The following is a 22,815-nucleotide window of genomic DNA, read 5'->3' as shown; positions in this document are numbered from 1 at the left end:
GAAGGGCTTTAAAGGTCATAACCAACACTTTGAATTGTGACCGGAAACTGATCGGCAACCAATGCAGACTTCGGAGTTTTGGTGAAACATGGGCATACCTAGGTAAGCCCATGACTGCTCTCGCAGCTGCATTCTGCACGATCTGAAGTTTCCGAACACTTTTCAAAGGTAGCCCCATGTAGAGAGCATTACAGTAGTCGAACCTCGAGGTGATGAGGGCATGAGTGACTGTGAGCAGTGAGTCCCGGTCCAGATAGGGTCGCAACTGGTGCACCAGGCGAACGTGGGCAAACGCCCCCCTCGCCACAGCTGAAAGGTGGTTCTCTAATGTGAGCTGTGGATCGAGGAGGACGCCCAAGTTGCGGACCCTCTCCGAGGGGGTCAATAATTCCCCCCCCCAGGGTAATGGAAGGACAGATGGAATTGTCCTTGGGAGGCAAAACCCACAGCCACTCCGTCTTATCCGGGTTGAGTTTGAGTCTGTTGACACCCATCCAGGCCCCAACAGCCTCCAGACACCGGCACATCACTTCCACTGCTTCGTTGACTGGACATGGGGTGGAAATGTAAAGCTGGGTATCATCAGTGTACTGATGATACCTCACCCCATGCCCTTGGATGATCTCACCCAGCGGTTTCATGTAGATATTAAATAGCAGGGGGGAGAGGACCGACCCCTGAGGCACCCCACAAGGGAGAGACCTCGGAGTCGACCTCTGACCCCCTACTAACACCGACTGCGACCGACCGGAGAGGTAGGAGGAGAACCACTGGAGAACAGTGCCTCCCACCCCCAACCCCTCCAGACGGTGCAGAAGGATACCATGGTCGATGGTATCGAAAGCCGCTGAGAGGTCAAGAAGCACCAGGACAGAGGATAAACCCCTGTCCCGGGCCCGCCAGAGATCATCCATCAACGCGACCAAAGCAGTTTCCGTGCTGTAACCGGGCCTGAAACCCGACTGCTGGGGACCTAGATAATCGGCTTCTTCCAAGGATCGCTGGAGCTGGAGTGCCACCACCTTCTCGACAACCTTCCCCATAAAGGGAAGGTTGGAGACTGGCCGGTAGTTGTTAAGTACGGCTGGGTCCAGGGAAGGCTTCTTGAGGAGGGGGCGCACAAGCGCCTCTTTATAGGATGATGGGAAGGATCCCCTCCCCAAGGAAGCGTTGATAATCTCCTGGACCCAGCTCCGTGTCACCTCCCTGCTGGCCCAAACCAGCCAGGAGGGACACGGATCCAGTAAACAGGTGGCGGAACTCACAGCTCCAACGGCCTTGTCCACTTCATCAGGTGTCACCAGATCAAACTCTTCCCAGACAGATGGACAAGTACGGGCCCCAGTCACCTCAACTGACTCGTTGTCAGCCGACTCTGTTCTCCAATTGGAGTCAAGGTCCGCCCGGATCTGAGCGATTTTATCAGCGAAAAACGTGTTAAAATCCTCGGCACTACTCTGTAAGGGCTCCCCAACTCCCCCCTGGTTAAGAAGGGAGCGGGTCACCCTAAACAGAGCGGCCGGGCGGGATTCCGCTGATGCAATCAAGGCGGTATGATACGCGCATCTTGCCGCCTTGAGCACCACTTTGTAAGTCTTAATGAAAGCTCTTACAAGTGTTCGGTCAGATTCAGACTTACTCTTCCTCCATCGCTTCTCTAGACGTCTCTTTTGGCGTTTCAACTCCCGGAGCTCCTCGTTGAACCATGGAGCTCTATGGGGTCTAGCGCCGCGGAGAGGTCGCAAAGGCACAATCCGATCAAGAGCCTCCGCTGCAGCCTTGTTCCAGGCTTCCGCAAGAGACTCCGCCGAACTGTGGACGAGTGCATCTGGAATAACCCCAAGCGCCGTCTGAAAGCCCTCTGGGTCCATCAGGCGTCTGGGGCGGAACATCTTAATTGGTTCCGCCTCCCTGCGGGGAAGGATTGGAGCCAGGAAGTCAAGCCGTAGTAGAAAATGGTCTGACCATGACAAAGGCAATGCTTCTAAGCCCCTTAGTCTCAGACCATTACTCAATTGCTCAGAGAGGAATACCATGTCGGGTGCGTGCCCCCCCTCGTGAGTCGGACCCTGTATTACTTGAGTCAGGTCCATGGCTGTCATGGTGGCCATGAACTCCTGTGCCAGTCCAGAGGCTTCGCCGAGTGACGGCAGGTTGAAGTCCCCCAGAACAATAAGTCTGGGGAACTCCACCGCCAACCCAGCTACCTCCTCGAGCAGCACAGGCAGGGCTTTTGACACGTAGCTGGGAGGCAGGTACGTGAGAAACAAGCCCACCTGAACCCCTAAGTCCAACTTCATCAAGAGGGACTCGCAACCCATTCGCAATTGGGGCTCCAGATTGAGTCCCTTTGACCTAATCCATTTTGGACAAACATTGTTATTTTTTTCTTTTTTCTCTCTCTCCTTCCAGAATTTGGCCACAAAGGTCCAGGAATCCTTAGCCAAGGCCAACGAAGTCGCAATGGAGACCTTCCAGGCCATCTCCACCGTCCGCAGCTTTGCCAACGAGGATGGAGCTGCCCGGTGTTACGAAAAGAAGTTGCAAGAGACCTACAAACTCAACAAGGTGGAGGCCGTGGCCTATGGTGCCTCCGTATGGATTCCTGAGGCAAGGATGCAAACCTGGGTGGAGAGGTTGGGAGCAATGCTTGGGGTTCCTGGGAAAGCGAACATGGTACCCAAAGGACGATGTCAGATTTTGTGTGACACATGGAGCCTTGTGATTCCAGAGTGAGTAGGGCTGACTATTTTAGAGAAGGAGAGAAGGGGAGGGAGGGAGAGAGAGCGAGAGAGCAGATAGGTAGGCAGATAGAGTAGGTAGGTAGGTAGTGGTGGGTTGCTCCTGGTTCGGACCAGTTGTAAGAACTGGTAGTGCTGCCAGCGGGAGGCACTGCCCACCTGCCCGGGATGCTTCTGCACTTGCTCAGAAGTGTGTTGGGTGCAAAAGGGTGCACATGAACCAGTAGTAAAGGTAGTTAGGTAGGCAGGCAGGCAGATAGATAGATATATAGATAGAGATGGAGTAGATAGGCAGAGTAGAACAGGTAGGTAGGTACGTAGATAGATAGTCTATCTATCTATCTATCTCTGTCTGTCTATCTATCTATCTATCTATCTACCGTGTTTCCCCGATAGTAAGACCCCCCCGATTGTAAGACATATGGGGGGTTTCAGGGGGGTCGGCTAATATTAGCCATACCCCGAAAGTAAGACATATGTCTTACTTTCGGGGAAACACGGTATTGCGGGGGGGGGAGCCCGATGACCCGCCGAGCAGGTGGGAGAGCTCGGCCGCAAGGCACAAAGGATTTCCCTCGAGAGAGAGAGAGAGTGGGGGATAGTCGTCGTCGGAGCGCTAAAGACCAGGGCAGAGAAAGCGCGAGCTGCATGCGGGAGAAGCGGAGGAGGAATCAGGCAAGCCGAATGGGAGCCTGTTCTGTGTGAGTCCGGTCCGGGTTTTGCTTACAGCCCCGGGCATTAGCAATAGCAGCGGCGGCAGGAGAGGCAGCCCTTTGCAATGTGGTCCGCCTGTCTCGGCACTTGCAGAGCGAGGATGTAGAGGTGGGTTTGCGGAGGAGTTGCTGGCGGGGAATGGAGCGAGGGAGGGCAGGGGAGGGATTCCCATTCGGCTTGCCTGATTCCTCCTCTGCTTCTCCCGCATGCAGCTCTCGCTTTCTCTGCCCTGGTCTTTAGCGCTCCGACGACAACTATCCCCCACTCTCTCTCTCTCTCTCTCAAAGAAAAGCCTTAATTTCGTAGCCATCGGCCTTCCGAGGCTGGAGTTCATCCTTTTGGGGGATCGCTTAATCCAAACCACCGCCGCTATCCCCCCCCCCCACGCGATTCCTTGCACCTTCTTCCCAACGTTATATCTGCGGTTCAGCCTCCTTCCCCGTCGAGAGAATTCCGATAGCAATACTAAGTTCTTTCCCTTTAAACACAAGCATAAGCACCCGACCCAAAGTAGAGATGCAAAACTTTTTCCAATGTAAGACATACCCCGATAGTAAGACATAGGGGGGCTTTTGGGGGTAAAAAGAAAGTAAGACATGGTCTTACTATCGGGGAAACACGGTATCTATCTATCTATCTATCTATCTATCTATCTATCTATTATCCATCCATCCATCTACAGTATGTATGTATCTATCTATCTATCTATCTATCTATCTATCTATCTATCTATCTATCTATCTATCATCTATCATCCATCCATCCATCTACAGTATCTATCTATCTATCTATCTATCTATCTATCTATCTATCTATCTATCTATCTATCTATCTATCTATCTATCTCTAGCTAGCTACAGTATCTATTTATTTAATCTACCTTATCCTCCCGCCCTGTCTGTCTGTATGTCTCTCTCTCTTTCTCTCTCCCCCTCCCTCCCTCCCCCTGCCCTCCAACCAAGGTACGGGTGTCAAACTCGCGGCATCACATTGCCATCATTTATTTATTTATTTTATTTATTTTATTTATTTTATTTATTTTATTTATTTTATTTATTTTATTTATTTTATTTATTTTATTTATTTTATTTATTTTATTTATTTTATTTATTTTATTTATTTTATTTATTTTATTTATTTTATTTATTTTATTTATTTTATTTATTTTATTTATTTTATTTATTTTATTTATTTTATTTATTTTATTTATTTTATTTATTTTATTTATTTTATTTATTTTATTTATTATTTTATTTATTTTATTTATTTTATTTATTTTATTTATTTTATTTATTTTATTTATTTTATTTATTTTATTTATTTTATTTATTTTATTTTATTTTATTTTATTTATTTTATTTATTTTATTTTATTTATTTTATTTATTTTATTTATTTTATTTATTTTATTTATTTTATTTATTTTATTTATTTTATTTATTTTATTTATTTTATTTATTTTATTTATTTTATTTATTTTATTTATTTTATTTATTTTATTTATTTATTAGATTTCAATGCCACCCTTTTCCTCAGAGAGAGTGTGGCTCACAATAGAAATACATCCAAAACATATAGAAATCTTAGTCTAAAAACATTCTAAAACCCAAGGATCCAAGGAGTTTCACACTAATCCCTGAATTTTTTCTCTCCTCCAGATCTTACAGCTGGCACTCAAAGTGGGGATTCTCTATTATGGGGGATACCTGGTCACCCAAGGGAAATTGACTGGTGGCACTCTCGTTACCTTTGTCCTGCAAGAGAGTGAGCTTTCCACAGTGGTGCGGGTAAGTTTTGTGAGTGGCCCAGCACTAGGGTTAGAAGGGGCCTGGAAGCCCAGAGAGGAGTGAAGATCCTTCCTCAAAAGGTTTCCCCCATCTCACAGTGTCTTTTTCCTGTGTCTCCTAGGTCCTCCTTCATTCCTACCCCAACGTACAAAAAGCTGTAGGTTCATCAGAAAAGGCTTTTGAGTATATGGACCGGACGCCCCAAATTAAGCCTTCAGGAACTTTGGCGCCTACAAAGTTAAAGGGACACATGAAGCTTGAAGATGTTTCGTTCTCCTACCCCAACAATGGCAACTCTCTAGTGCTGAAGGTTGGTGGTGGCAACTGGATTCTCAGAAGGGGGTCACAACACCTTGGGTATGGGTTCAAGAATAGATACAAAGAGAACTACCCAAGACTGAGTTCTAGTCAAGAGCCTCGGTGGTGCAGTGGTTAGAGTGCAGTACTGTAGCTACTTCTGGGGATCACTTGGGGAAAAGGAATCCTCAATCTGAGTATTGCATTGGCAGTTCTGTGTTAGCAAAAACTTCGGAAGAGAAGGATTTAGGGGTCGTGATTTCTGACAGTCTCAAAATGGGTGAACAGTGCAGTCAGGCGGTAGGGAAAGCAAGTAGGATGCTTGGCTGCATAGCTAGAGGTATAACAAGCAGGAAGAGGGAGATTATGATCCCGCTATATAGAGCGCTGGTGAGACCCCATTTGGAATACTGTGTTCAGTTCTGGAGACCTCACCTACAAAAAGATATTGCCAAAATTGAACGGGTCCAAAGACGGGCTACAAGAATGGTGGAAGGTCTTGAGCATAAAACGTATCAGGAAAGACTCAATCTGTATAGTCTGGAGGACAGAAGGAAAAGGGGGGACACGATCGAAACATTTAAATATGTTAAAGGGTTAAATAAGGTTCAGGAGGGAAGTGTTTTTAATAGGAAAGTGAACACAAGAACAAGGGGACACAATCTGAAGTTAGTTGGGGGAAAGATCAAAAGCAACGTGAGAAAATATTATTTCACTGCAAGAGTAGTAGATCCTTGGAACAAACTTCCAGCAGACGTGGTTGGTAAATCCACAGTAACTGAATTTAAACATGCCTGGGATAAACATATATCCATTGTAAGATAAAATACAGGAAATAGTATAAGGGCAGACTAGATGGACCATGAGGTCTTTTTCTGCCGTCAGTCTTCTATGTTTCTATGTTTCTATCACCGGCTGCCAGCAGTTTGGCAGATCGAATCTCAGTACGCTCAAGGTTGACTCATCCTTCCATCCTTCCAAGGTTTATTTATTTATTCGATTTTTATGCCGCCCTGTTCCTTAGACTCAGGGCGGCTTACAATACATGTTAGCAATAGCACCTTTTAACAGAGCCAGCCTATTGCCCCCAGAATCCAGGTCCTCATTTTACCCACCTTGGAAGGATGGAAGGCTGAGCCGGTATTGAGATTTGAACCGCTGACCTACAGATCTACAGTCAGCCTGCAGTACAGCACTCTACCTGCTACGCCACCCCGGCTCTATTGGTAATATGAGGACCCAGATTGTTGGGGGCAATATGGTTACTCTCTGTATACTGCTTAGAGAGGGCTGTAAAGCACTGTGAAGTGGTATATAAGTCTAAATGCTATAATTCTGTAGTCATCCTGGGATCAGTTAACTCTATTACTGAATAGCCCTGATTATCTAGGTTAAACCAATACATGAATCTACAAACTAGTCAAATGGGTTGAATTTACACAACTTAATTAGCCGAGTTTAAAGGTAACCAATTCTTCATCTTGTGTGCCATCTACTGACTTCGATGGGTATGTTGTAGCCAGAGGAAACCACAATGTAGCTAAGATTAGGAGATAAAACTCCATGATTCCTCTCTGGGATAATCATTGAAACCCACATCTGTCCATATAATTATTATTTTATTATTATTTACTAGATTTGTATGCCGCCCCTCTCCGAAGACTCAGGGTGGCTCACAACATAACAGCAATACAATATAATATAACAGCATAACACAACATAACAGCAATACAATACAATATAGCAAATATCTCCAGGACCGCCTTCTGTCGCATGAATCCCAGCGACTGGTTAGGTCCCACAGAGTTGGCCTTCTCTAGGTCCCGTCGACTAAACAATGTCATTTGGCGGGACCCAGAGGAAGAGCCTTCTCTGTGGCGGCCCCGACACTCTAGAACCAGCTCCCCCCGGAGATTAGAATTGCCCCCACCCTCCTCACCTTTTGTAAACTTCTTAAAATCCACCTCTGCCGTCAGGCATGGGGGAATTGAGACATCTCCCCCGGGCCTATACAGTTTATGCATGGTATGTTTGTGTGTATGTTTGCTTTTAATAAGGGGTTTTTAGTGAATTTTACATTACTGTATTAGATTTGTTGTACATTGTTTTATTGTTGTTGTGAGCCACCCCGAGTCTGCGGAGAGGGGCGGCATACAAATCTAATACATACATACATACACACATACATACATACAAATCTAATGTTAAAAACTTTTAAAAACTTTTGCTTCCTTAAAGTGTTCCTTAAAAGTATAATGCTTCTTTAAAGTACAATGTTTCCTTAAAGTGTTCATCTTTAAGGAAGCTTTATTTTTTAAAGACTTCTATACGGGGCCTGGAAGTTGATTTTGGTCAATAGTTTGTCTGTTTGTTTATATTTATAGGCCGCCCAATTCCTTCTGGACTCTGGGCGACATACAACAATTAAAAACAGTTTACAAATCCATAAAAATAAAAATCATTCATATCCTGTTGGCCGGTCTAGATGGTACCATTACTCAATGGCCCCAGAGAAGTCCCTCCCAGGTGGCCCCGACAACTAACACTGTCTAGCTCAGTGTTTTCCAACCTTGGCAACTTGAAGAGATCTGGACTTCAACTCCCAGAATTCCCCAGCCAGCATTCGCTGGCTGGGGAATTCTGGGAGTTGAAGTCCAGATCTCTTCAAGATGCCAAGATTGGGAAACACTGGTCTAGCTGACGGAACCCGGAGAAGGCCAACCTAATTGGTCTCTGGAAGGTGTGCGGCGGAAGGCGGTCCTGCGTCTACTCAGAGGTAGAAATAAGCCAATTGGCAATTGCAGCAAAGGCGAGGAGGTCTATTCAAGGATCAGGTCCCGCTGTGAGCATGTTGAAGCGCCGTCCCCTCCCATCCAAAACTGCGGTATGAATAACTGCATCTAAGTTGGGTAGAATTGGCACGCGGTGTTCTCTTCTTCCAGGGAGTGTCTTTGGAGCTGGTTCCTGATACTGTGACTGCCCTGGTGGGCCCTTCCGGTTCTGGGAAGAGCACGGTGGTGGCCTTGCTCCAAAGGTTTTACGAGCCCAAACAAGGACGGGTGCTGCTGGACGGCGAGGAGCTAAGCAAATATGAACATCATTTCCTGCATCAAAAGGTAAGGGATGCGATAAAGTAAATAATAATAGTAATAGTAATAGTAATAATAGTAATAATAATAATAATAATAATAAGAATAATAATAATAATAATAATAATAATAATAATAATAATAAGAAGAAGAAGAAGAAGAAGAAGAAGAAGAAGAAGAAGAAGAAGAAGAAGAAGGAGAAGCTGCAACGACTCTGGCATAAGCCAGTGAAAGTGGTCCCAGTGGTACTTGGCACGCTGGGCGCAGTACCAAAGGATCTCAGCGGACATTTGAAAACCATTGGAATTGACAAAATCTCCACCTGTCAATTGCAAAAGGCCGCTTTACTGGGATCGGCAAACATAATTCGCTGCTACATCACGCAGTCCTAGGGGCTTGGGAAGCGCCCGACTTGTGATGAAATACAAAATCCATCATAGTGATCTTGTTTGCTGTGTTGTACTGACATAATAATAATAATAATAATAATAATAATAATAATAATAATAATAATAAAATATAATAATAATAATAATAATAATAATAATAATAATAATAATAATAATAATAATAATATTTTGGTTCTCAATCCAAGAAACTCCTTCAAAGAAGTGAAGAAGCATCTTGGATGAGAACTGAAACATCTTCCAGCTCGACTTTTAGATCTTCGTATTTCACTAATTTCTCTAGCTGTTTCTCCTCTATTCTGCTGTCTCCTGGGATTGCGATGTCGATGGTCCATACTTTCTTTTTCTCCACGATCACAATGTCTGGTGTGTTATGCTTCAGAATTCGGTCAGTCTGAAGTCGGAAGTCCCACAGTAGTTTTGCTTGCTCATTTTCGACCACTTTTTCGGACTTATGATCCCACCAGTTCTTTGCCACTGGTAGATGGTAGTTCCGGCACAAGTTCCAGTGGATCATCTGTGCCACAGCATCATGTCTATGCTTGTAGTCAGTCTGTGCAATCTTTTTGAATTATTATTATTATTATTATTATTATTATTATTATTATTATTATTATTATTTAGATTTGTATGCCGCTCCTCTCCGGACACTCAGAGTGGCTTGAATATTCTCTCAAATATCAAGTCCAGTCTTCTCTTGGGGGGGAAAAAAACACTTTTGGGACAATCGTGACCTGGATGGCTGAGAATTTCCGAGAGATGTTTTCCTGTATTACAGTTTCCAAAGTTGGGGGAATGAATGTTGCTTTGATTGGCATCCCCATAAATCCTGCTTGGAATAACGAACTGCCCTGTTATTTTCCCTCCCTGGTAGGTAGCGCTGGTGAGCCAAAACCCCGTACTCTTTGCCGGATCCTTGCATGAGAATGTTGCCTATGGCTTGGAGGGGCAAAATGAAGAGAAGGTGATCCAGGCTACTCAGCAAGTGGGAGTCCATCGATTCATCTCCACAATGAGCCACGGCTACGACACAAGTAGGAACCAGCGTCTTCTACCCAGAGATTGATTGCAGGACGTCTGGGACTGATTGAAGCTTAGATTAGATTAGAGTTGGAAAGGACCTTATAGGTCATCTAGGCCAGTGTTTCCCAACCTTGGCAACTTGAAGATATTTGGACTTCAACTCCCAGAATTCCCCAGCCAGCAAATGCTGGCTGGGGAATTCTGGGAGTTGAAGTGCAAATATCTTCAAGTTGCCAAGGTTGGGAAACACTGGCCTAGATAATCGGCTTCATCCAAGGACCGTTGGAGCTGGAGTGACACCACCTTCTCAACAACATTCCCCATGAAGGGAAGATTGGAGACAGGACGCTAGTTGTTAAATACAGCGGGGTCCAGGGAAGGCTTCTTGAGGAGGGGGTGCACAAGTGCTTCCTTGTAGGGAGCCGGAAAGGACCCCTCCCTCAACGACCCCTCCCTACACCAGTGATGGCAAACCTATGGCACGGGTGCCACAGGTGGCATGCGGAGCCATATCTGCTGGCACGCAAGCTGTTGCCTTAGCTCAGCTCCAACATGCATGTGGGTGCCAGTCAGCTGATTTTTGGCTCACGTAGAGGCTCTGGGAGGGAGTTTTTGGTTTCCAGAGAGCCTCTGGGGGGATGGGGAGGGCATTTTTACTCTCCCCTGGCTCCAGGGAAGCCTTTGGAGCTTGGGAAAGATGAAACACAAGCCTACTGGGCCCACCAGAAGTTGGGAAACTGGCCGTTTTTGGCCTCCAGAAGGCCTCCAAGGGGCGGGGGGAACTGTTTTTGCCCTCCCAAGGCATTGAATTATGGGTGTGGGCACTCACGCATGCATAATAATAATAATAATAATAATAATAATAATAATAATAATAATAGTAATAATTTATTAGATTTGTATGCCGCCCCTCCCCGAAAACTCGGGGCGGCTCACAACAATAATAAAACAGTGTGACAATGTAAACAAATCTAATATTAAAAAACATCTAAAAACCCCTCATTTAAGCGTCAAATAAGCAATGAGGAAAAAATCAATATTAATAAAAATCCTAAGAATACAAACAACAAGTTGCAGTCATACAGTCATAAGTGGGAGGAAATGGGTGATAGGAATGATGAGAAAAAACTACTAGTAATAGTAGTGCAGATTTAGTAAATAGTTAATATCAGGGTCACTACTCCAGAATTAAGCTGTTGTGGGATTATTGAAGCAGCTGTTAGAATTAAAATGGATAAGCAGGAAGCTTGGGAGGGCCTGATTGCAAAATGCCTCCATTTTTGTCTCTTCCTGCAGATGCTGGAGAAGCCGGGAAGCAAATTTCTGGGGGGCAGAAGCAAGGGATTGCTCTCGCCCGGGCTTTGATCCGAAACCCCAAAGTGCTGATTTTAGATGATGCCACCAGCGCCCTGGACACAGAGAGCCAAAAGCAGGTGAGAGAGCCTGGCACGAGGGGGGAAGGCAGAAGTTTTCTGAGAGGTTGAATTATGGACGGAATTAAAGCAGCAAAGTGAGAAAGGGAAGAGGAAGTGGCCTAACTTCAGAAGAATTTTGTGGGGTTTCTGTTAAACCACAGCAAGAATTCTTCCTGCTTGGCCCAGCTGGAGTTGGAGTAGCAAGTGGAACGGAGTCCAACCCTCCCCCATCCAGGTTCCGCAGGAAGGCTCTTTATTGGGGGTGGAGGGAAGGGAGGCGGTGTTGCAGGATTTGCAGCTCCAAATAATAAAGGTTAGAGATAGAGTGGTAGATACAGGGGGTGGACAAAAAAATGAAAAGACCTTGCAGCTCTTCCGTGGAATCCAGATTTGTGACGCTCCCTTCGAACTGTTTTTGTGGAAACTGGGTTCTGTACGTGTCTATTGAGCTCTGCAGTGATTTTAGGAGCTGCGGTCTTGCGATCCGCTCTAACAATTTGCTTTAGAGTCCGACCGGCCTCTCTCAGACAAGTTCGACTTTCGACCAGACCTGTGCTTGGCTGAGGATGTTTTCCCTTCTCTTTCAAAAGCAGTCATGACTTTTGAGACGTTACCTCTTGAAACGCCAAACATTCGGGCACTTTCTGTGACCCTAGCGCCTGCCATTCGAGCACCAACAATTTGGCTTCTTTGAAAGTCTGAGAGGTCTGCCATTTCTAAGTTATAACCAATTTCCTTAAATTTCTGTTAAAAAAAAAAAGGTAGTTTAAGAAAACATGGCAAATAACAGAATTTAAAAAACCATTAAAATATGTCAAGATTTGATTGATTTGAACATGTTCAAACATTATGATGCCAAAAAGTCAAGTGTTTCCATTTTTCTGTCCACCCCCTGTAGGTAGATAGTCAAAGGTCACATTTTCCAGCCCCCATTGTGACTTCAAATGGTCACTAAATGAAATTTTCTACCTGTATCAGTTGTTTTTCCCCAGCTACGGATCAGAGAAAATGTAGCACCCACACAGTTTGTTCAAACCTATATTTAATTGATTAACCACTATTAATTCTTGTGGTTGGCTCACAGCCAGGCCCTCTGGCAACGGACTTTGAGCCTGATGAACTGGGGTCATCTGGGCACGGACGGCTATCGGAGGAGTGAGACAGCGACCTGGAGGAGGAGGAAGAGTCTGGGTGTGAGGAGCCTACAGAGGCTATAGAACCCCCAACTGGGGATTTGCAGCCCCCAACTGGGGACTTGCCAGGGTTTGAGGAGGGAGAAGAGGAAATAATGGACCCGATCCTGAATGTATGGGTGAGAAGGATGCAAGGGAAGCAGGAACAGTTAAGTAAGCTCAGAAAGAGGAAGTGAGCTCAGCTGTGCATAGTCTACACTCCTAGAAAGTATATAAGGGGGAGGAGTTGGGAGGTGCTCTTTGCAAGAAGCCAACATTCGTGCCTCCAAAGGAGAAGACCCCATGAAAAGTGTTTTGCCTGATAACCCTTGCTACAGTTCTGGACATTTAGATTAGATTAGATTTATTGGATTTATATGCCGCCCCTCTCCGCAGACTCGGGGCGGCTCACAACACTGGCAAAAACAGTACATAGTAACAAATCTAATATTTAGCAATCTAAATTACAGTTTTAAGTTAAAAAGTCCCTAAAAGCAACCCCAATATATATAAAAAAACAAGCACACAATCAATCATACACCAAAACAACATGGGCAAGGGGAGGTGTTTCCATTCCCCCATGCCTGACGGCAGAGGTGGGTTTTAAGGAGTTTACGAAAGGCAAGGAGGGTGGGGGCAATCCTAATCTCTGGGGGGAGCTGGTTCCAGAGGGTCGGAGCCACCACAGAGAAGGCTCTTCCCCAGGGTCCCGCCAGACAACATTGTTTAGTCGATGGGACCCGGAGAAGGCCAACTCTGTGGGACCTAACTGGTCGCTGGGATTCGTGCGGCAGAAGGCGGTCCCGGAGATATTCTGGTCTGGTGCCATGAAGGGCTTTATAGATCATAACCAACAGTTTGAATTGTGACCGGAAACTGATCGGCAACCAATGCAGACTGCGGAGTGTTGGAGTAACATGGGCATACTTAGAGAAGCCCATGATAGCTCTCGCAGCTGCATTCTGCACGATCTGGAGTTTCTGAACATTCTTCAAAGATAGCCCCATGTAGAGAGCATTACAGTAGTCGAGCCTCAAGGTGATGAGGGCATGAGTGACTGTGAGCAATGACTCCCGATCCAAATAGGGCCGCAACTGGTGCACCAGGGGAACCTGGGCAAACGCCCCCCTCGCCATAGCTGAAAGATGGTTCTCTAATGTGAGCGGACAGATGGAGTTGTCCTTGGGAGGCAAAACCCACACCCACTCCGTCTTATCCGGGTTGAGTTTGAGTCTGTTGACACCCATCCAGGCCCCAACAACCTCCAGGCACCGGGACATCACTTCCACTGCTTCATTGACTGGACATTTATAGGATTAATTTGTTGTAAATAATCTTTGGCTCAGGAAGCAACTGTGCGGGACTTTATCTTATCAACTTGGCCTCACATCTGGATTTTCGCAGTTGAAAGCCGTTTGTGTTGGTTCGTGTTTGTTCAGTTCAACAACATCCTTGTAAATAGACCCTTGTTCATTTTGAAACCTTTGTGTTTGGCTTTTAATTTGGGGCTAAATATTGGCTGGCTTCCGTGCAAGACAGAACATTAATAAACTGGCTTAGTAGTATTCACACACAAATCTTAAGTCACTCTTTTCTTGAAAAAAACCAGCTGTTAATTTTACGGCATTAACAGGCTGGCATAAGTCCAGGACATCATAATGCAAAGATAAGTAATTAGTCCTGGATATCGCAGGAAGGTTGACAAAAAGGATATTTTTGAGAAAATTGAAAGATTTTGATCTAATTAATTCGATATGATTAAGAATAGTAACAGCCTAAAATGTATACAGTTCTTTTTTTTTTTACTTTTTTTAATCATATGAGGAATTGGAATAATTATTTTTGGTCCAGATGTTAAATCGTCAGGAGGTGGCATTGGTTTAATCTGTGCATACCGAAATTGTAAAAATGTTATACTGAAATGAATGGTATCTTTTTTTCTGTACACGTGATTGGAGAAGAATTTTTTTTTAAAAATCACTCTAAAAAAAAAAAAGAAGTCCACAAAATCTAAGCCAAAACAGATAAGCCGAGCAGAGGTTTTCCAAACAAGAGGCACAGGAACAAACTATCAAAGGAGTTGTTTGCTGCAGAGTTTTTTTGTCTTTGTCATTCTTTAATTAGTCTTGGGGAGTGGCCACTTAGCCCCAAGCCTACGCCTGAGGAGACCTCCTCCTGAGTAGTCATTCCTGCCTGTTGGCAGCTCTGCGTGCTTGTGCATTAAGAAGAGGGTTCTCCTCCTCTTCCTCATCACTGCTGTGAGGTGCTGTAGGTTCTGAAGGCCTTGGTTGAACTTCGCCAGCCTCCTCACTGTCTGACTCGGGTGCCATCTGCACAGACCACTCACGCATCACTTCTACTACCAGCTGCACGGGCTGCTGACGGGTCACAACACCGACAGCACTTTTCTCCACCTTGGCAGCTTGATGATGTGTGGACTTCAACTCCCAGAATTCCCCAGTGTCAAGTCAGTGCAGAAGTTGGGGAGAAATTAATTGGGAATAAATAACTTGTTGGGGGTAAATAAATTGCCACACTATCTATAGAAGTTGTGATGTTTATGGGAACTGTGCCGGGGTGGCGCAGCAGGTAGAGTGCTGTACTGCAGGCCACTGAAGCTGACTATAGATCTGAAGGTCAGTGGTTCAAATCTCACCACCGGCTCAAGGTTGACTCAGCCTTCCATCCTTCCGAGGTGGGTAAAATGAGGACCTGGATTGTGGGGGCAATATGCTGGCTCTGTTAAAAAGTGCTATTGCTAACATGTTGTAAAACGCCCTGACTCTAAGGAGAAGGGCGGCATAAAAATTGAATGAATGAATGAATGAATGAATGAATGAATGAATAAATAAATAACTTGGGAGGGGTGATTTTCATGAGGGAACAATGTGACAAGGCAGTTTACACATCTACAAACAACATGACAATTTACACATCCACAAGCTGGTGAGGTGGAGAAACATTTATGTAGGGAGGACACAGACAGTAGTAGGAAAGGTCAAGCATGTTTATAAGTTTATTATTCCTGGTGCCCAGATGGTTTGTTTTCTCTCCGACCCAGCCTTGTGGTTCTCCTTTTTTCTGTCTTTCTAACCTAGTGGTTCTCAACCTGGGGGTCAGGACCCCTTTGGGGGTCGAACAACCGTTTCACAGGGGTCACCTAAGACCATAGGAAAAGACAAATTTCCCATGGTGTTAGGAACTAAAACTTCTATTCTGGCATCTTGGAACATATTTTTACAATCCGACCAATCTTATTTATTTTATTTATTTATTAGATTTGTATGCTGCCCCTCTCCGAAGACTCGGGGCGGCTAACAACAATGAAAAGACAATGAAAACAAATCTAATATTAAAAACAATCTAAAAAACCCCAACTTAAAGAACCACTCATACATACAAGCATACCATGTATAAATTCTATAAGCCTAGGGGGAAGTGAAATTTCAATTCCTCCATGCCTGACGACAGAGGTGGGTTTGAAGGAGCTTGCGAAAGGTGATCAGTGGGGATGTCCCTTTGTCCTTCCTGCCAATCATCTTAAAGCTCTGTTGGGAGAATTGGCGCTAGACTTATGATTAGAGGGTTGGGGTCACCACAACATGAAGAACTGTTCTAACCATTTCTTCTCTTTCTGACATCCCATGTAGCTGGAGAAAGAAATCTACCAGGGAGAAGCTCGTCACACCCGCTCCGTTCTCCTGATCTCGCACCGGTTACACAGCGTGAAACAGGCGGATCTCATCCTGTTCATGGAAGACGGAGAGATCCGCGAGAAGGGGACCTACGAGGAGCTGATGGAGAAGAAAGGGCTGTACTGGCAGCTATTGCAAAAGCAGCCGAACGGAGCAGAGGAGGGCAGGAATGGCAGCCCCAACGGGAACAATCGGCGTTGATAACTGGGCGCGAAACAGGCGGGCGTTCTGGTCTGGATCCCAAAGCAGCACTTATCGCTCCCTGCGAGCATTGTAGGGTGGAGAGACGTCTCAGCAGCGCAACACTCCTGTCGATTGACACATTTATCATTCCGAAAATTCTAAACTGCGGTTCAGAAATCACGGCTTAAGCGATGTGCCGTCTGTGCCAACAGAAAACCTGTTTTACGACGGGGCAAGGGGAGGGTGTTCGCAGCTTCTAGCTCAGTGGTGAAATCCAATTTTTTTTTTTACTACTGGTTCTTTGGGCGTGGTTTGGTGGGCATTGCAGGAGAAGGATACTGCAAAGTCCTCGTTCCCCCTCCACTCCTGCAGGAAGGATACTGCAAAATCTCCATGCGCACCAGATGGGGATTGCCCTTTACCACTGCTACCGGTGTGCTGCGCCCGCAGCTTTGGGTCGCCGGTGTGCATGCGTGTACGTACCAGTGAGATTTTGCTTCTGCACATGCTCAGGAAGCCAAATCTCACAAGGGGACACATGCGTGTGACATTTCGGCAGCTTTTTTTGCTTCCGCGTGTGCACAGAAGCAAAAAACTCACCGAAATCTCTCATGCGCGTCCACTCGCAACATTTTGCTTCCTGCGAATGCGCAGAAGCAAAGTCTCGCTGGCGACCTGAAGCTGCACATGCAGCTCCAGTTTTAGTATTGGTGCTGTTCTGCCGGCTCCTGGCACGAGCCTTCAATTAAATGTAAAAGTAGCAAAACCAGACACACACACACAGGACAAGGCAACAATAGTTTCTTTATCCAAAGAAAAATAGAAGAAAAACCCTCTTTTGAATCCAAAGGGCTCACTTGTAAAAACAAACAAACTTGAATGCTGTGAAATAACAAAAACAACAAACTCAAGTCAATTAACCAGTAGCTGTGAAGTCGCCACAGCTACTCCTCTTCAGACGTAAACTCACTATGATTTATGGTCAGAGTCCTGAAATCCAAACACAAGGTCCTGGGAAAATCCGGAACGGCAATACAAACTCCACAAGATAATCTCCCACACTGCGAGGCCAGCACGCTGCCCATTTAACAGCAGCCCTAATTACTTGAACCCCACCCAACCACAGGTGGACTCTATTAGCTCCTGTAATACCTCCGAAGCTGTTCTCTCCTATGCATAGCTCTACGCATGCGTGGGTCTATCACAGCTTCCTCATCAGAGTCTATCGAAGATAAGGAAGATGATGATTGGCTTCTTCCTGGGCTGCTTGCCGGGGTCCCCTCTGAAGGTCCCATCTCACAGTCACTCCCTTCTTCAGAGGATAATTTGCTGCCCGGAGCTGTCGGCAGCAAAACGGGCCTGTGACAGTTGGATGTTTCACCCACATCCACCCCCACAGTCCTTGGGGCAGGAGCTGGGCCAGAGCTAACCACAGCAGGTGCGATGGCGTCAACCGTGCCAGTAGCAACCCGCTACTGATTCCCACACCACTCGGGCGCCAGCCAGAAGTGGTGTATGCCAATTCTATAAACTTTATTTATTTATTAGACTTGTATGCCGCCTCTCTCCGAAGACTCGGGGCAGCTCAAAGAACACAATGCAAAAACAATATGTGTACAAATCTAATAATTAAAAACTATAAGCTAAAATCCCATTACATTAAAAAGAGCAGTCAATAACATTTAATGGTCAGAAAAGAGGGGCATGATCTGACTGCCCCATGCCTGGTGACATAGATGGGTCTTGAGGCTCTATTCAAACTACTCAAAATTTCCACTACTGGTTCTCTGTCCCTCTAATTTTTTTTCGGTGTGGGCGGAAAAAGTATAGTGTCTGAGTGGCAGTCCCCTTGGGACTGGGCGGCATAAAAATAAATAAATAAGTCCCTTCTTTTTTTATTAAAAGAAATTAATAATTTAAAAAAACCCAAATCCATTACTATTAAAACTAAAAAAACAGGTAAGGGCTGGGGTTTTTTTTCTCTGTTGTTATTTAAGTGCTTTTACCATATGCTTTAAATCAAGAGTCACTTCTCTCTCTGTTTCTCTCTCTTTCCTGTCATTCTCTGCCTCAATCATTTTCTCATTTTCTCATTTCTCTTTTTTCCTCCCCTTTTTTCTATCATTTCTCTCTATCTCTTCCTTCCACTCTCATCTCTCTTTCTTTCTCTCTCTCTCCCCCTCTTTCTCTTTTTCTCACTTTCTCTCTTGTATTCTTTCTCTCTCTCTGTTTTCTTTCTCTCACTCTTTCTCTTGTTCTCTCTCTTGCTATGTCTTTCTCTCCCCCCTCTTTCTCTCTCTCTCTCTTTCTCACTTTCTCTCTTGTTTTCTTTCTCTCTCTCTTGCTTTCTCTCCATTCTTCTCTCAGCGGAGACCGGCGAAAATGATTTTCAATGTCGGGCGTGCGGGCGCGCACGCTCCCCATCCCCCTGCCAGCCCACTCGGAACATTCAAAATAAGAAAAACCTTCGTGGCTCCGTGCGCGCTCTTGGAAAAGGGTGCGCATGCACAGCTTACAGGGAACAGTGTCTGGACTACTTGAAATTTCTGCTACCGGTTCTGCAGAACCTGCTGGATTTCATCCCCGATCTAACTAGTCTTTCTGAAACCGAAAAAAGTTGGTGGTTTTTGATGATCCCACAGAGAATCACCTAGAGGGCTGCTGCTTGAAAATAATTGTACTGTAAATATTGTGTGTATGTCACTGTTTCTAAAGCCGAGTTGTGTTGTGTGTTGTGTGAAAATAGGAGGAGGAATATCATGTGTGTTCACCACTTTGAGTTATTTATAAATGGGATATAACTAACTGAAGGATCCAGCAACTCAAATGTTAGAAGACTTTGCGGTCAAGCCAAGGAGGAGCCTCCTTCGGAGGGGATCAAAACAATCAAAATGGCTTCCACCCATGCTCCTTTGTGTTGTAGTTGTTGTGGATGCCACTAAAGATGGGCACAACTCTTCCGTCACTGCCACAGGCTCTAGCAGAAAAAGGCGATGCTGAGGTGGTTAAGTTATTATAGGTTATTAATGTTATAAGGTTATTAAGGTTACTTAGATTATTAATTCCAACTACCAACCTCATAATTGCTCCACATCTTTTCTTTGCGTCAGGTTGTAAAATGGTTTGGATTCGATTATTCCTATCTTTGCTTTCCTCCTTTCCTAACCAAGCAGATCATACATTAGTATTTTGGGACCGTCTAATTTGTGACTCACACGGCCGTTGTAACCCAATTTGGGGAAGGGTCTTTCATTGGTCCAAATTTTGAAAGCCACTTGGGCCGAGCAGTGAAGTAGTTAATCTGGGCTCAGAGTTAAATAAGTGAAGCTTCACAATTGGGGTTCTTTTTGGTACATTTTAAAATAAATACCGTTCTAACGTTTCCTGTTTTTATTATCCTTGAATAGGTTTTCACACTAATAAGATGATTACAGTAATCCCTCAATTTTCACAGGGGATGCGTTCCAAGACCACCGGTGAAAAATGAATTTCCGTGAAGTAGAAATTATTTTATTATTATTATTTATTAGATTTGTATGTTGCCCCTCTCCGTAGACTCGGGGCAGCTCACAACAATAACAAAGACAATGTAAGAACAAATCTAATAATTTAAAAAACACTAAAAACCCCATTATTAAAAGCAAGCATACACACAAACATACCATGTATAAACTGTATAGGCCTGGGGGAGATGTCTCAGTTACCCCTGCCTGACGGCAGAGATGGGTCTTAAGAACTTTACGAAAGACAAGGAGGGTGGGGGCAGTTCTGATCTCCGGGGCGGAACTGGTTCCAGAGGGTTGGGGCTGCCACAGAGAAGGCTCTTCTCCTGGGTCCTGCCAAACGACATTGTTTAGTCAACGGGACCCGGAGAAGGCCAACTCTGTGGGACCTAACTGGTCGCTGGGATTTGTGCGGGAGAATGCGGTCCCGGAGATATTCTGGTCCGATGTCATGAAGGGCTTTATAGGTCATAGCCAACACTTTAAATTGTGACCGGAAATTGATCGGCAACCAATGCAGACTGCGGAGTGTTGGTGTAACATGGGCATACCTTGGGAAGCCCATGATTGCTCTCGCAGCTGCATTCTGCACGATCTGAAGTTTCCGAACAGTTTTCAAAGGTAGCCCCATGTAGAGAGCGTTACAGTAGTCGAACCTCGAGGTGATGAGGGCATGAGTGACTGTGAGCAGTAAGTCCCGGTCCAGATAGGGCCGCAACTGGTGCACCAGGCGAACCTGGGCAAACGCCCCCCTCGCCACAGCTGAAAGATGTTTCTCTAATGTGAGCTGTGGATCGAGGAGGACGCCCAAGTTGTGGACCCTCTCTGAGGGTGTCAATAATCCCCCCCCAGGGTTATGGATGGACAGATGGAATTGTCCCTGGGAGGCAGAACCCACAGCCACTCCGTCTTATCCGGGTTGAGTGAGTCTGATTTTTTTAATGTGTTTAACGAGTATTTGGACTTTTAAAACCCACCCTTTGCATTGAACAATCATTCTACAATATTTCTCAGCTGGAACTACATGTGATATCCTACCAGTTTCTTTAATAGAGCATAGTAGTACTGTAGAAGAATTTTATGAATTTTTAATGGATTTAAAATTTTCAATGGGTTTAATGGATTTAAGCCCCCTTTGAAAACCCATGAAGTAGCGAATCCGCAAAAGATGAAGTGCAAAGTAGCGAGGGATTACTGTATATAGTTACTCCCACCAAATAACCACCCAACTACATTAGGAACTACCCTAAAAGGGTGGTCTTTACCCTACCATCAAGATGTCTATTTTCACTAGTAGTTATCAGCTTCCACTTTTTTTTTTACTTTTTAAAAATTGGTTTATTTACTAAATTAACAACAAAAAAATACTTTAAAAAAACGTGCCCAACACCAATAAAAACCCACCACCATTTAGGGGGTTATATTATTTACAATAAGTTTCAGTTTCTTCCTTAGCTCCGGTTTACATTTCTTTACATACAAAAAGTGATTGGAATTTATTTTTCACATTGTCATCATAAATTCTACTTAAGATATAATTTTTCACCTTATTCCATCGTGCCATCAGCTTCTCCAATTTATTTTCATCAAAGTTATTTAATCTTATTTCCATAATTTCGAAGTGGATGTGGTCCACCATGTACCAGTACCAATTCTGGATTGTCCATTTATTGCTATCTTTCCACCCTAATACCACTACTGCTTGAGCGCTTTCCAAAGCTGCTGTTTTGATTTCTTTAAATTCTCGTAATTCCCCATATTTAACTAGTATTACTAATTCTTTTGTAATTATCCAATTAATGTTTAGCATAATTATTTATTTCATTCTGTACTGCCTTCCAAAATTTTGAACTTCAACTCATTCCCAGAGCATGGCTGGGGAATTCTGGAACTTGAAGTCCAAATATCTTCAAGTTGCCAAGGTTGGGAAACACTGCCTTAGAGGGTAAAAGCCCTGCCTAGCAAGGCAAAAGCAGCCCAGGTTCAAATCCGAGAAGGGTGTGGCTAGCTGATGAGAGCCAAATAGCTCAAAATAGATCTATGCTCGTCTCCCTTTATTTCCTGATCAGTTCTTTGCAAGTTTGGAAAATATGGTTTGGTGTCTGGATGGCCCCTGGAGTGGGGCTGAAAGGCAAAAGGAAGCATTACCCTCAGTTCACAACTTATTTTTATTGATTGTGTTCTGTCGAGCTCTCTGGTAGAATCCTCCCAAAAATGCACAGATACAATTTCAGACACACACACACATTTGAAAATTCAAAACGATGTTCTTTATAATGAAAATTCACTTAAACCAAGCCCTCTTTTGGGATAGCAAAGAGCACTTGTCTCCAAACAAACTGGTAATTTGTACAAGTCCCTTATCAGTTCTGTGATACTTAGCTTGCAGCTGTGAGGCAATTCACAGTCCTCCTGCTTTTACAAAGTGAAACACACTTTGCTCTGGTTTAATTTCAAAGTGGGGAAAAATCAGCACACAAAGGTCAAAGTCAGCAAAGCAGTCACGAAACACAAGGATCGGATAATCCTCCACAATGGCTAAACCCACAGGCTGCTCTTTATAGCAGCCTCGCTAATTACCACAGCCCCACCCAACCACAGGTGGCCTCAGTTTCTTTGATAATAATCTCTCATTTGTTGCCTATGCATCGCTCTCCCCATGCGTGGCTGTATCATTAACTCTTGTTCTGAATCCAAGGAGGAGCTAGATAATTGATCTCCTTCTGAGCTGTCTGCCACACTCTCCTCCTCCCTGTCACTCATGTCTTCTTGGTCAGAGGAGCCTTCATC

At 44.7% G+C, this 22,815-nt stretch overlaps 1 protein-coding gene across 1 annotated transcript in view; it reads left to right on the top strand.

Moving 5' to 3' along the window:
* The window catches only part of TAP1 (transporter 1, ATP binding cassette subfamily B member), a 36,437-nt gene extending 16,534 nt beyond the window's left edge, over window positions 1-19,903 (top strand). Inside the window, exons 6-12 of the mRNA XM_070737046.1 lie at window positions 2,413-2,610; window positions 5,113-5,241; window positions 5,363-5,551; window positions 8,481-8,654; window positions 9,909-10,068; window positions 11,354-11,490; window positions 16,295-19,903. Of these exons, the coding sequence (XP_070593147.1) occupies window positions 2,413-2,610; window positions 5,113-5,241; window positions 5,363-5,551; window positions 8,481-8,654; window positions 9,909-10,068; window positions 11,354-11,490; window positions 16,295-16,540 (1,233 nt within the window). The 3' untranslated portion in view covers window positions 16,541-19,903. The remainder of the gene's footprint in view (window positions 1-2,412; window positions 2,611-5,112; window positions 5,242-5,362; window positions 5,552-8,480; window positions 8,655-9,908; window positions 10,069-11,353; window positions 11,491-16,294) is intronic.
* The last annotated feature ends 2,912 nt before the right edge of the window (window positions 19,904-22,815 follow it).

This window comes from Erythrolamprus reginae, chromosome 2 (genome assembly GCF_031021105.1).
Source record: "Erythrolamprus reginae isolate rEryReg1 chromosome 2, rEryReg1.hap1, whole genome shotgun sequence".
In the NCBI taxonomy this organism is placed as follows: Eukaryota; Metazoa; Chordata; class Lepidosauria; order Squamata; family Dipsadidae; genus Erythrolamprus; species Erythrolamprus reginae.
This window is presented reverse-complemented; position numbering and strand designations above follow the sequence as displayed.